Source organism: Mya arenaria, chromosome 17 (genome assembly GCF_026914265.1).
Source record: "Mya arenaria isolate MELC-2E11 chromosome 17, ASM2691426v1".
Classification (NCBI taxonomy): domain Eukaryota; kingdom Metazoa; phylum Mollusca; class Bivalvia; order Myida; family Myidae; genus Mya; species Mya arenaria.
Window position 1 is genome coordinate 34,809,898 of NC_069138.1, and position 15,397 is coordinate 34,825,294.

Sequence of the window (15,397 nt, forward strand, 5' to 3'; positions counted from 1 at the left end):
TGCGCGCATGTAGTCTTAAGACTGCAAACTCCAAAGAACTACTTCTATTTATGTCGTTTTAACCCATTTTTTGTCTCAATGCGCTCTATGTTTAGTAGCAGAATGACGTCAAAACCATAAAAATAGATTATCCGAGTATGGAACGCCGGCACTGTCTTTCGTAGTCCAAAAACTTTATTATTGTGTTTGTTTCTTATTACATTATGTACCGAGTGCTTTACATGGTGTACAAACATAGTTATGTTATGTCAGTTTATCTTTATATGTTGTGGTTTTGTACATATATTATGACAGTTTTTATTATATTTAGCGGATACATCTTTATATCATGTAGACATATTATTACGTTATGTACATACTTAATTATAGTATGTCCATACTTTATTATAGTGTGTGCAAATATCATTATATTATGTCCATACTTCATCACGACATTGAATATTTCCTATATAATATCGAATGTCGAGCTTGAATTCCGTCCAGCTCGACATTGCAGCTCGACATTGAAGATTTGCTATATAATATCGAATGTCAATTGCCGATGGGTGAGCCAACTTCACACACATTGTTTGTACACCATGTAAAGCACTCGGTACATAATGTAATAAGAAACAAACACAATAATAAAGATTTTGGACTACGAAAGACAGTGCCGGCGTTCCATATCCGAGTATGAGTTCTTGCTTGTTCGGCTATTTCCGCGCTGTATTTCTGTATTCCGGCGTTTTATTTTTAGCAGAATATAACTTTATTTATAGATCGTTATATTTATCAGATTAGTGTGGGTCAAAATAATAGATGGCTCAAGACCACAGTTATCTGCCCCCCGTTGACCAAGATCCGGATGTGAATACAGAAACAAAGAGTGCTTGTGTTCAAGTATCAATATTTTATTAAAATTGAATGAAAAAGAAGCAAAAAATGTTCTTTTTGCAGAGAACTTGACTGAATTTGACACTCTATTGCAGAAATTGATAGTTTTCAATGTAAATATTGGAAAAATCATAGCTTGTGGAAGTCTGAAAATTAGTTGTTTGTAGCCGATTGACTCCCTGGCGGAAGGGTTATGTATTTGAACTCAATTTTGACAGTCGGGTCAATGGTCAACATGGTGTTTTCTTGTGATTATATTTTGTGTCTTGAATTGTTCTAGAGATGCCATGTCCTTGTTTTTCAATTGGGGTGTGTATAAAGTCAAAAGCCAGGTTAGTGTCTATATGAAACATATAGTAAAAATAACTGTGGTCTCACGCCTGATATAGAGGAAGCTTTTGGAGGGGTGGCCTATTTTAAATTGTTATAAATTCTTAATTTATACAGCTATCTGGTTGAAATTTGGCCAGTTGACAGTGCTTAGCCATAGAATATTGGTGTTTGAGTATGAAATGTGAAAATCTTATATTACATAATATAAATTAATAATATATAATTTTCTTATATATTTTTGACATTTTTAAAAAAAACTACTTTCACTTTCAATTTAATGTTTGGAAATAGTTCCAAATGATGGTAACTAATGAATGAAAGCCTCACTTTCAATTCCAAAGTATAAATGGAGGGATTTTTTTAACATAGGAAGCAGACCCAGGAGGAACTGTCTGTTGAAGACCTCCCCCCCCCCACCACCACCAAGCTGCCCACCAGAGGCCAAGCTGTACTTGGTGTTTGCCAACATGCTGTAATTTGTAAGTACTTCAAGATAATATATTAGAAAATGGTATCCAAACTGAAGTACAAAGTGAGACAGTTTGGTCATAAAAGCCCATTGAGACTGTTTGTTCCATTCCTAAATGAATTTCTTTCATGTTGTCAATCATTTCTGATGTGGCTTTGATAATAATATTATTTTCTAATGAAACTGCTGACTTGTATCAGTCTTTGGTCTGTATTGTGCATCTATTCACACATTTTGTTTGCTCTTTTAAGCAAACATTACAATAATTGCAAATTCTATAAGCAATTAAACAAAACTTACTGCACATAGGATGCAGAATGATGTTTTATTTAGTGTGCATATGATTTTCAGCTTATGGACAAGAAAACATATACTTTAACAATCACAGCAACACAATGAGATCCCAATTTTAAAGAAATAATGCCACCTTTCATTAATTCATTAATTCATTCTATCAATCATTCATATATATTCATTAATTCATTCATTTATTCAATTTATTCATTGAAAAACTTGACATTTCTCAAGGCAAAATAAATAAAAAGTGAGCAGCTTTCATAAAGAATAGAGCCTTTTCCCTTAATGCATTAAAAAACACAACCTTAATACAGTATAAATGTTTTAAAAACCCTAATTTATTGCTTATTTTAATAGCCAGCCTGGTTGCTGTAGCCACAGAGGAATTTTCAAGGACAAGAACCAGTGCTGGTAAAACTGTGGTCTCTGTGGTTTTCCATACCGGCTCTCGGCAAGGATTTTCAAGAAAGGAATACCATCTCCAAGTAAGAAGAAATTCTAAGCATGTCTGGTTTGAATGCTTGCAAAATGCATCTGGGTACTCAATAAGATGAGGTTTACCTTTGAGTTGTTAAAAACTGATTGCAAAATGTCCAAAAGACTATATATTCTATTAAATTTGTCCTGAAAATCTTTGAATTCATGAACTTTTCTGCATATTTATCACATTTATGACTATATTAAAGGTTGTGTATGCCTCAAATGAGTGTTTACAGGCCTTTTTCAAACTTTAACAGTAGTGGCAGATAGTTTTATTTGTGTAAAACATTGCTTTTGTGTCTTGCTTGCAGATCATGATGTGCCAATAAGCTCCAGTTAGCTGCGGCCTTTTCCCCAGGCGGTAGTCCTGCAATCTGAATCCAGGAGATGCAGCTCTGAATCCAATATTTCAGAAGAATGAAGATGTTAGTCAACTCTGTAGTGCTTGTTTGTGTGTAAATGATTCCAATGAGTGAGATTTATAGCAAATCAGGTGTAAATAAGCATCTTATAGACAATAGTGAAGTGCTGTACTCTGAATTTAATGCCAAATCTAGCCTTCAAAACAGATTCTTAAAGTAATTTTTTTTTTAAAAATGGGCATAATAATGCTATCTCTGCATTTTCTACATCATGTAGCCACCTCATACATGAAAACACTAGCAGTTGTCATGAATCTTTAAGTTTTGGTGTGTTTTTTGCCATTTCCTTTGTTGCGCCATTTGTCCCGGAAGCCAACAATTTGGCATATAGTGTTGTTTAGACTGTCTATTAACACATTATCACTAAATTTCTTGTGTTAAACTGAACAGTTCTGTTACCTTTGTATATAAGTGGACCAGAAAAGCAAAATTTTGACAAGTTGAGGCATTTCAGTTGGGCTCTATGTCATTTTTTATATAAAACACTAAGCCGATGAAGTGGAAAAACCTTATTTTGCTTAGAAAAAATCTTAAAAGAGTAGGCAGGCCAGTTTTGTGGTGCTGTTCTATAGACACCATTAAAAGCTACAAGGAAAACTTTACTTGGTCAAATTATTCCAATGCATAAGGAAATAATGGCTCTTCAAAGGTTTGCGGCTTAACATTTGAGGGAAATGGCTGTTTCTGCTTTTTATGAAAATACCACAGGTGCTAATACTTGTCTCATTCATTTAGTGTTTGATATATCATTGCCAAACTTTCAGTATGTGTTGCATATAGCCTGAAGCTGAAGTATAGGAGTTTTGAAGTCTGTTTCTGAAAAAATGTTGCTTAAATAGGCTCAAGACCACAGTTATCTGCCCCCCGTTGACCAAGATCCGGATGTGAATACAGAAACAAAGAGTGCTTGTGTTCAAGTATCAATATTTTATTAAAATTGAATGAAAAAGAAGCAAAAAATGTTCTTTTTGCAGAGAACTTGACTGAATTTGACACTCTATTGCAGAAATTGATAGTTTTCAATGTAAATATTGGAAAAATCATAGCTTGTGGAAGTCTGAAAATTAGTTGTTTGTAGCCGATTGACTCCCTGGCGGAAGGGTTATGTATTTGAACTCAATTTTGACAGTCGGGTCAATGGTCAACATGGTGTTTTCTTGTGATTATATTTTGTGTCTTGAATTGTTCTAGAGATGCCATGTCCTTGTTTTTCAATTGGGGTGTGTATAAAGTCAAAAGCCAGGTTAGTGTCTATATGAAACATATAGTAAAAATAACTGTGGTCTCACGCCTGATATAGAGGAAGCTTTTGGAGGGGTGGCCTATTTTAAATTGTTATAAATTCTTAATTTATACAGCTATCTGGTTGAAATTTGGCCAGTTGACAGTGCTTAGCCATAGAATATTGGTGTTTGAGTATGAAATGTGAAAATCTTATATTACATAATATAAATTAATAATATATAATTTTCTTATATATTTTTGACATTTTTAAAAAAAACTACTTTCACTTTCAATTTAATGTTTGGAAATAGTTCCAAATGATGGTAACTAATGAATGAAAGCCTCACTTTCAATTCCAAAGTATAAATGGAGGGATTTTTTTAACATAGGAAGCAGACCCAGGAGGAACTGTCTGTTGAAGACCTCCCCCCCCCCCACCACCACCAAGCTGCCCACCAGAGGCCAAGCTGTACTTGGTGTTTGCCAACATGCTGTAATTTGTAAGTACTTCAAGATAATATATTAGAAAATGGTATCCAAACTGAAGTACAAAGTGAGACAGTTTGGTCATAAAAGCCCATTGAGACTGTTTGTTCCATTCCTAAATGAATTTCTTTCATGTTGTCAATCATTTCTGATGTGGCTTTGATAATAATATTATTTTCTAATGAAACTGCTGACTTGTATCAGTCTTTGGTCTGTATTGTGCATCTATTCACACATTTTGTTTGCTCTTTTAAGCAAACATTACAATAATTGCAAATTCTATAAGCAATTAAACAAAACTTACTGCACATAGGATGCAGAATGATGTTTTATTTAGTGTGCATATGATTTTCAGCTTATGGACAAGAAAACATATACTTTAACAATCACAGCAACACAATGAGATCCCAATTTTAAAGAAATAATGCCACCTTTCATTAATTCATTAATTCATTCTATCAATCATTCATATATATTCATTAATTCATTCATTTATTCAATTTATTCATTGAAAAACTTGACATTTCTCAAGGCAAAATAAATAAAAAGTGAGCAGCTTTCATAAAGAATAGAGCCTTTTCCCTTAATGCATTAAAAAACACAACCTTAATACAGTATAAATGTTTTAAAAACCCTAATTTATTGCTTATTTTAATAGCCAGCCTGGTTGCTGTAGCCACAGAGGAATTTTCAAGGACAAGAACCAGTGCTGGTAAAACTGTGGTCTCTGTGGTTTTCCATACCGGCTCTCGGCAAGGATTTTCAAGAAAGGAATACCATCTCCAAGTAAGAAGAAATTCTAAGCATGTCTGGTTTGAATGCTTGCAAAATGCATCTGGGTACTCAATAAGATGAGGTTTACCTTTGAGTTGTTAAAAACTGATTGCAAAATGTCCAAAAGACTATATATTCTATTAAATTTGTCCTGAAAATCTTTGAATTCATGAACTTTTCTGCATATTTATCACATTTATGACTATATTAAAGGTTGTGTATGCCTCAAATGAGTGTTTACAGGCCTTTTTCAAACTTTAACAGTAGTGGCAGATAGTTTTATTTGTGTAAAACATTGCTTTTGTGTCTTGCTTGCAGATCATGATGTGCCAATAAGCTCCAGTTAGCTGCGGCCTTTTCCCCAGGCGGTAGTCCTGCAATCTGAATCCAGGAGATGCAGCTCTGAATCCAATATTTCAGAAGAATGAAGATGTTAGTCAACTCTGTAGTGCTTGTTTGTGTGTAAATGATTCCAATGAGTGAGATTTATAGCAAATCAGGTGTAAATAAGCATCTTATAGACAATAGTGAAGTGCTGTACTCTGAATTTAATGCCAAATCTAGCCTTCAAAACAGATTCTTAAAGTAATTTTTTTTTAAAAATGGGCATAATAATGCTATCTCTGCATTTTCTACATCATGTAGCCACCTCATACATGAAAACACTAGCAGTTGTCATGAATCTTTAAGTTTTGGTGTGTTTTTTGCCATTTCCTTTGTTGCGCCATTTGTCCCGGAAGCCAACAATTTGGCATATAGTGTTGTTTAGACTGTCTATTAACACATTATCACTAAATTTCTTGTGTTAAACTGAACAGTTCTGTTACCTTTGTATATAAGTGGACCAGAAAAGCAAAATTTTGACAAGTTGAGGCATTTCAGTTGGGCTCTATGTCATTTTTTATATAAAACACTAAGCCGATGAAGTGGAAAAACCTTATTTTGCTTAGAAAAAATCTTAAAAGAGTAGGCAGGCCAGTTTTGTGGTGCTGTTCTATAGACACCATTAAAAGCTACAAGGAAAACTTTACTTGGTCAAATTATTCCAATGCATAAGGAAATAATGGCTCTTCAAAGGTTTGCGGCTTAACATTTGAGGGAAATGGCTGTTTCTGCTTTTTATGAAAATACCACAGGTGCTAATACTTGTCTCATTCATTTAGTGTTTGATATATCATTGCCAAACTTTCAGTATGTGTTGCATATAGCCTGAAGCTGAAGTATAGGAGTTTTGAAGTCTGTTTCTGAAAAAATGTTGCTTAAATAGGCTCAAGACCACAGTTATCTGCCCCCCGTTGACCAAGATCCGGATGTGAATACAGAAACAAAGAGTGCTTGTGTTCAAGTATCAATATTTTATTAAAATTGAATGAAAAAGAAGCAAAAAATGTTCTTTTTGCAGAGAACTTGACTGAATTTGACACTCTATTGCAGAAATTGATAGTTTTCAATGTAAATATTGGAAAAATCATAGCTTGTGGAAGTCTGAAAATTAGTTGTTTGTAGCCGATTGACTCCCTGGCGGAAGGGTTATGTATTTGAACTCAATTTTGACAGTCGGGTCAATGGTCAACATGGTGTTTTCTTGTGATTATATTTTGTGTCTTGAATTGTTCTAGAGATGCCATGTCCTTGTTTTTCAATTGGGGTGTGTATAAAGTCAAAAGCCAGGTTAGTGTCTATATGAAACATATAGTAAAAATAACTGTGGTCTCACGCCTGATATAGAGGAAGCTTTTGGAGGGGTGGCCTATTTTAAATTGTTATAAATTCTTAATTTATACAGCTATCTGGTTGAAATTTGGCCAGTTGACAGTGCTTAGCCATAGAATATTGGTGTTTGAGTATGAAATGTGAAAATCTTATATTACATAATATAAATTAATAATATATAATTTTCTTATATATTTTTGACATTTTTAAAAAAAACTACTTTCACTTTCAATTTAATGTTTGGAAATAGTTCCAAATGATGGTAACTAATGAATGAAAGCCTCACTTTCAATTCCAAAGTATAAATGGAGGGATTTTTTTAACATAGGAAGCAGACCCAGGAGGAACTGTCTGTTGAAGACCTCCCCCCCCCCACCACCACCAAGCTGCCCACCAGAGGCCAAGCTGTACTTGGTGTTTGCCAACATGCTGTAATTTGTAAGTACTTCAAGATAATATATTAGAAAATGGTATCCAAACTGAAGTACAAAGTGAGACAGTTTGGTCATAAAAGCCCATTGAGACTGTTTGTTCCATTCCTAAATGAATTTCTTTCATGTTGTCAATCATTTCTGATGTGGCTTTGATAATAATATTATTTTCTAATGAAACTGCTGACTTGTATCAGTCTTTGGTCTGTATTGTGCATCTATTCACACATTTTGTTTGCTCTTTTAAGCAAACATTACAATAATTGCAAATTCTATAAGCAATTAAACAAAACTTACTGCACATAGGATGCAGAATGATGTTTTATTTAGTGTGCATATGATTTTCAGCTTATGGACAAGAAAACATATACTTTAACAATCACAGCAACACAATGAGATCCCAATTTTAAAGAAATAATGCCACCTTTCATTAATTCATTAATTCATTCTATCAATCATTCATATATATTCATTAATTCATTCATTTATTCAATTTATTCATTGAAAAACTTGACATTTCTCAAGGCAAAATAAATAAAAAGTGAGCAGCTTTCATAAAGAATAGAGCCTTTTCCCTTAATGCATTAAAAAACACAACCTTAATACAGTATAAATGTTTTAAAAACCCTAATTTATTGCTTATTTTAATAGCCAGCCTGGTTGCTGTAGCCACAGAGGAATTTTCAAGGACAAGAACCAGTGCTGGTAAAACTGTGGTCTCTGTGGTTTTCCATACCGGCTCTCGGCAAGGATTTTCAAGAAAGGAATACCATCTCCAAGTAAGAAGAAATTCTAAGCATGTCTGGTTTGAATGCTTGCAAAATGCATCTGGGTACTCAATAAGATGAGGTTTACCTTTGAGTTGTTAAAAACTGATTGCAAAATGTCCAAAAGACTATATATTCTATTAAATTTGTCCTGAAAATCTTTGAATTCATGAACTTTTCTGCATATTTATCACATTTATGACTATATTAAAGGTTGTGTATGCCTCAAATGAGTGTTTACAGGCCTTTTTCAAACTTTAACAGTAGTGGCAGATAGTTTTATTTGTGTAAAACATTGCTTTTGTGTCTTGCTTGCAGATCATGATGTGCCAATAAGCTCCAGTTAGCTGCGGCCTTTTCCCCAGGCGGTAGTCCTGCAATCTGAATCCAGGAGATGCAGCTCTGAATCCAATATTTCAGAAGAATGAAGATGTTAGTCAACTCTGTAGTGCTTGTTTGTGTGTAAATGATTCCAATGAGTGAGATTTATAGCAAATCAGGTGTAAATAAGCATCTTATAGACAATAGTGAAGTGCTGTACTCTGAATTTAATGCCAAATCTAGCCTTCAAAACAGATTCTTAAAGTAATTTTTTTTTAAAAATGGGCATAATAATGCTATCTCTGCATTTTCTACATCATGTAGCCACCTCATACATGAAAACACTAGCAGTTGTCATGAATCTTTAAGTTTTGGTGTGTTTTTTGCCATTTCCTTTGTTGCGCCATTTGTCCCGGAAGCCAACAATTTGGCATATAGTGTTGTTTAGACTGTCTATTAACACATTATCACTAAATTTCTTGTGTTAAACTGAACAGTTCTGTTACCTTTGTATATAAGTGGACCAGAAAAGCAAAATTTTGACAAGTTGAGGCATTTCAGTTGGGCTCTATGTCATTTTTTATATAAAACACTAAGCCGATGAAGTGGAAAAACCTTATTTTGCTTAGAAAAAATCTTAAAAGAGTAGGCAGGCCAGTTTTGTGGTGCTGTTCTATAGACACCATTAAAAGCTACAAGGAAAACTTTACTTGGTCAAATTATTCCAATGCATAAGGAAATAATGGCTCTTCAAAGGTTTGCGGCTTAACATTTGAGGGAAATGGCTGTTTCTGCTTTTTATGAAAATACCACAGGTGCTAATACTTGTCTCATTCATTTAGTGTTTGATATATCATTGCCAAACTTTCAGTATGTGTTGCATATAGCCTGAAGCTGAAGTATAGGAGTTTTGAAGTCTGTTTCTGAAAAAATGTTGCTTAAATAGGCTCAAGACCACAGTTATCTGCCCCCCGTTGACCAAGATCCGGATGTGAATACAGAAACAAAGAGTGCTTGTGTTCAAGTATCAATATTTTATTAAAATTGAATGAAAAAGAAGCAAAAAATGTTCTTTTTGCAGAGAACTTGACTGAATTTGACACTCTATTGCAGAAATTGATAGTTTTCAATGTAAATATTGGAAAAATCATAGCTTGTGGAAGTCTGAAAATTAGTTGTTTGTAGCCGATTGACTCCCTGGCGGAAGGGTTATGTATTTGAACTCAATTTTGACAGTCGGGTCAATGGTCAACATGGTGTTTTCTTGTGATTATATTTTGTGTCTTGAATTGTTCTAGAGATGCCATGTCCTTGTTTTTCAATTGGGGTGTGTATAAAGTCAAAAGCCAGGTTAGTGTCTATATGAAACATATAGTAAAAATAACTGTGGTCTCACGCCAGATGCTCTGGTAGGAAGGTAACATACTGATATTCACTCTGAGTTTAGCCCAAGATGCTTTAGAAATTATTACCGACCGCAAGTGTGCCATCGCCTGCAGGGTTTGTTATTATAACCTGGTGTGACCATAAAGCAGGCTTACTTGTAAGGGTGTACATATATTTCTAATATAACTTTTATGAGATAAGAAACCAAAATGATTGTCTGAAAGTCAAAATAGTTGTATCCCAGGTTTCGCGTTGCTAATGCTTCAAATACTGTGATTTGCCTGCTACACAATAACAAAATACTATTCATTCTATAAATTACTATCAAGTTCCCACGACTGATTATGTCGTGGCCACGACTTACTATCAAGTTCCCACGACTGTTTATGTCGTGGCCACGACTTACTATTAAGTTCCCACGACTGATTATGTCGTGTCCCACGACTTACTATCAAGTTCCCATGACTGATTATATCGTGGCCACGACTTACTATCAAGTTCCCACGACTGATTATGTCGTGGCCACGACTTACTATCAAGTTCCCAGGACTGATTATGTCGTGGCCATGACTTACTATCAAGTTCCAACGACTGATTATGTCGTGTCCCACGACTGATTATGTCGTGGCCACGACTTACTATCAAGTTCCCACGACTGATTATGTCGTGGCCCACGACTGATTATGTCGTGGCCCACGACTTACTATCAAGTTTCCACGACTGATTATGTCGTGGCCATGAATTAAATATGTCGTTACCGTATCTCTAAATCGTGGCAAACGACATGCTTAGTCGTTGGACCATGTAAGAAAGTCGTGGAGGATTCCACGTGTCACCTCTTCGCCACCGAATGTTTTTTTACCATCAATGTCATCAATGTTAAACTGCATATATGTAGTCCTTTATCATTAATATACCCGAATTAGGTATTCATTAAATAGTTTCGATAATGTTCAGGCCAATCATGGTATTTGATCTACAACAAGCTCAACATTTCGGCATTCCCTGATGACGCAATACCTGTGCACTTTTCACCGAACAAACTAAAGATAAGAAGTGCATGTGAGTACGTCTGGTTGGCAAAAAGAGATGTGGATTGTGTAATGATATCATGTATGTGGCCAGTCTATGGTCACATGGTCAAGCATGCTGTAATTTGATAGGCACTTCCGCCCAAAGGTGAAGCGCCAGTTCTTAGAATAAACTCACACTGCTAACATCGCTGTTCTCTGTGTTTATTACAATCCTAAACTTAAGTGGATTTAATGCATCCGATTAGCATATCTTTACATGGTGTCAGAAGTAAAAACTCTGACACATAATCTAGTGGAAATTGAAAGGAATTATTTCAACGTTCCAAAAGGATATACGTGGACATAACACATTGTTTTGAACTTGCCCATTCAAACACGTGGCCATTATGGAGATGTATGGGGTGTCAATTCCCAAAATGGATTGGGAAAGCACGAACTTACCCCAAGCCTGGGATAAGTTTCAAAGGCACGCCGAACTAGTGTTCTCTGGGCCCCTAAAGAACAAAAGTGACGAAGAGAAAGCGTCGTACGTCCTTCTTTGGGTCGGAGACAAAGGAAGGGATATTCGCCAGACGTGGACGACAATTAGCGAGACTGACGCTAAAAAGCCGGCAACGTTTTTTAAGAAATTTAAGGAATACGTCCAGCCGAAACTTAACCCGATATTTGCCAGGTTCAAGTTTAACAACATAGTTCAAGGTGCTGACAATTTTGAATCATTCGTTACAAAACTGAGATTAGCGGCGACAGATTGCCAGTTTACCAGCTCAGACGAAATGATTCGCGATCGGATCGTTTTTGGAATTTCGTCGGCCAAACTGCGCGAGAAGCTTATTAACGAAGGAGAGAAACTGTCGCTGGACAAAGCTGTTCAAATAGCACAGAACTTTGAATACGCCAGAGAGCAGATGCGAACCATGACGACGACTTCCGGCGAAGAAGCCCATTCTTCAGCTGTATACCAGGTGCGGCGGCAACCAAATGAGCGATACCGGAAGTACCAGCCAGAGAGACCAGCTGCGGCGTATAAGCCGAGGGACGACAACAAAAACTGTGGTAATTGTGGAAACAAACATTCAAGGACAGCCAACTGCCCTGCAAAGGGAAAACAATGCCATGCGTGTAAAAAGTGGAACCACTTTGCACAAATGTGTCGTACGAATGAGGTGACCAAAAGGGTAAACGAACTGAGAGTGGATTATGAATCAAGTTGTGAATCAGACGACGATGCATTCTATGTGGACACCGTGAAAACAGCAGGTAAGTTGGTTTCACAAGCCCATGCCACTCTTATCATTGGCCCCGTCAAGAAACCTATAAAGTTCAAAATTGACACAGGCTCTATGGTGAACATTTTGCCTAACAATGTTTACAGGCAGCTTAAAGTTCACGGCCCCTTATCAATAGCATCACACAAGCTGACCTCTTACACTGGGGATTCTCTGAAAGTACTCGGCACAGTAGACTTGCCATGTGGCTACAAAGAGCACATGGTAACAGCCACTTTTTACATTGTAGAAACAAATTCCCAACCTCTACTCTCGCTGACTACGTCTGTTGACTTAGAGCTCATCAAACTGACATACGCTGTCGATAAATCGTCCTCTAAACATGACATTGTGACAGAATATAATGACATTTTTCAAGGTGTTGGTCTCCTTCCAGGTAAATGTCAATTACACCTGCGAAAAGATGCAATTCCCGTAGTAAACGCTACTAGACGGGTACCGTATGCAATAAAAGACAAACTCAGACAGGAGTTAGATCAAATGGAACAAGAATCGATCATTTGCAAGGTCACAGAGCCAACAGAATGGGTCAATTCTCTTGTTTGTGTAGAGAAACCCCAAACTGGCAAATTACGCATTTGTATAGACCCTAAACACTTAAACGACGCCCTACTGCGACCTCACTATCCAATGAGAACACTTGAAGAAGTGACCTCTGACATCTCAGGTGCTCGCTTCTTCTCTGTGTTGGATGCCAAATCAGGTTACTGGAGTATCGAGTTGACAGAAGAGTCTTCATACATGTGCACATTTGGCAGTCCATTCGGACGGTATAGATTTCTTAGACTTCCTTTTGGAATCAAATCAAGTCAAGACGAATTCCAAAGACGAATGGACGAGTGTTTAGAGGGTCTCACTGGTGTAAAATGCATTGTTGATGACATTCTTGTTCATGGAAAAACGCTAGAGGAACATGACACTAACTTACGCAACGTACTAGGACGATGTAGAGAAACGGGCATTCGACTCAATCCTGACAAATCCAAAATCGGACTGACAGAAGTCCCGTACTTTGGTCATATTCTTACATCCGACGGACTCAAACCAGACCCTGACAAAGTGGCATCCATCCTACAAATGAAAGCACCAACGTCACGTGCAGAGCTAGAGACTCTGTTAGGAATGGTTACATATCTCAGCAAGTTCTCGCCAAAACTGGCCGAGTTGACAAACCCATTGCGGGCACTGCTAAAAAATGACATGCACTTCCATTGGGACAGACAACATGACAAAGCTTTTGACGATGTCAAAAAAGCCCTGACTGAGAGCCCTGTGCTAGTATATTTTGACACGCACAAACCTGTGACGCTTCAGGTAGACAGTTCAAAATACGGACTAGGTGCATGCATATTGCAAGATGGTAAACCTGTCATATATGCATCAAAATCATTGACACCTACAGAGGTAGGATACGCACAAATTGAGAAAGAAATGCTTGCTATTCTATTTGGGTGCAAACGTTTTCACCATTTCGTGTACGGACGTCAGGTTCTTGTTCAATCAGACCACAAACCGATTGAGAGTATCGTAAAAAAACCACTCTCTGCTGCCCCAGCCAGACTTCAACGTATGTTATTGCAACTGCAAGCATACGACATTCTGGTCACGCACGTACCTGGAAAATCAATACCAGTCGCTGACACACTTTCCAGGTATTATGCCGAAGACACATGTTCAGACTTAATTGACGGTCTAGATTTCCAAATCCATTCAGTCAAGTCAAATCACAACATGAGCGACACAAAACTAGACGAGGTTAGGATATCGACTGACAAAGACGCCGAACTTTGCACTTTGAAACGTGTCATTCTCGATGGATGGCCTGACAAACGCACACATTGTCCTTCGTCTGTATTGAAATACTGGACATTCAGAGACGAACTAACTGTCACGGACCGTATGATAGTGAAAGGTGAGAAAATTCTCATCCCTCGCGAAATGAGATCTTCCATGTTAGAAAAAATTCACATAGGTCATTTAGGAATCGGCAAGTGCACCAGCCGAGCACGTGACGTAATGTTTTGGCCTGGAATGTCGAGTGACATATCCGACATGGTTCAACAATGTGACATTTGCCTGACGCATAGGAGTTCAAATAACAAAGAACCAATGCAACCTCATCAGATTCCAGAACAGCCCTGGCAAGTTGTTGCAACTGACATTTTTACACTGGACGGTGTTGATTACCTCGTTACCGTTGACTATTACTCCAGATTCTTTGAAGTTGACAAATTATCGGACACAAAAAGTATCACCGTAATACGCAAACTAAAGACACATTTTGCTAGATACGGTATCTGCCAAAAAGTTGTCAGCGACAACGCAGCTCAGTTCACATCAGAACAATTCATTACATTTGCGAGGGAATGGGGTTTTGAGCATACGACTTCTAGTCCCCTTTACCCTCAATCTAACGGTCTGGCAGAAAAGACGGTACAGACGGCTAAACGACTGTTACGAAAGGCAAAATCTGACAACAGAGACCCATACTTAGCCTTTCTAGAGTATCGAAACTGCCCACTGGAGTGTGGATACTCTCCCTCTCAACTGCTTATGTCACGACGATTGAGATCTATTATCCCGACGGTAAAATCTCTTCTTAAACCACAGACGGTTAACACAGACATTGTGCAGGACAAGATCAATAAATCGCGCTCCAGCCAAAAACACTACTACGATCAGACTGCTAAATCGCTACCGCCCTTGGCAGACGGACAGACGATCAGGGTTCAAATGAAAAAAAGATGGGTTCCGGCAAAACTTATTAAAGACAACCATGACAGATCGTACACAGTTCAGACTGAGGACGGTGGTATTTACAGACGAAACAGACGATTTATTATGAGTACTAAAGAGAAATGCCCCGAACTTTCGGAAAACTTTCCAAATTTGCTGCATCAGACAGATTGCGGCAAGTCTCAGTCCAATGAGTCAGCCGAAATATCTCCCTTAATCTCTCCACAAAATATGTCTGCGTCCCACGAAAATCAGCCATACGTAACTAGATACGGGCGCTCTGTGAAACCAACTTCCCGCTTAGTAGAACACGCTTGAATGAAAGCATGTGAGGTTTGTTTACTATTCGTAGTAAATGCCAT

The 15,397-nt window shown here is 37.2% G+C and overlaps 1 protein-coding gene and 1 long non-coding RNA gene across 2 annotated transcripts; both read left to right on the plus strand.

Moving 5' to 3' along the window:
- Positions 1–1,612: 1,612 nt before the first annotated feature.
- Positions 1,613–8,266, plus strand: LOC128224916 (uncharacterized). The gene is made up of 8 exons (XR_008259571.1): positions 1,613–1,685; positions 2,330–2,457; positions 2,764–2,877; positions 4,488–4,598; positions 5,243–5,370; positions 5,677–5,790; positions 7,400–7,509; positions 8,154–8,266. It is a non-coding gene; the product is annotated as an uncharacterized LOC128224916 (long non-coding RNA).
- A 3,130-nt stretch (positions 8,267–11,396) lies between these two features.
- Positions 11,397–15,353, plus strand: LOC128223416 (uncharacterized protein K02A2.6-like). Its single transcript, XM_052932696.1, has one exon. The coding sequence runs from the start codon at positions 11,397–11,399 to the stop codon at positions 15,351–15,353; it is 3,957 nt and encodes a 1,318-aa protein (XP_052788656.1).
- Positions 15,354–15,397: the final 44 nt, after the last annotated feature.

What these genes read in the sequence shown, in the direction of transcription:
- LOC128223416 (XM_052932696.1), top strand. Translation starts at nt 11,397, where the DNA reads ATGGAGATGTATGGGGTGTCAATTCCCAAAATGGATTGGGAAAGCACG.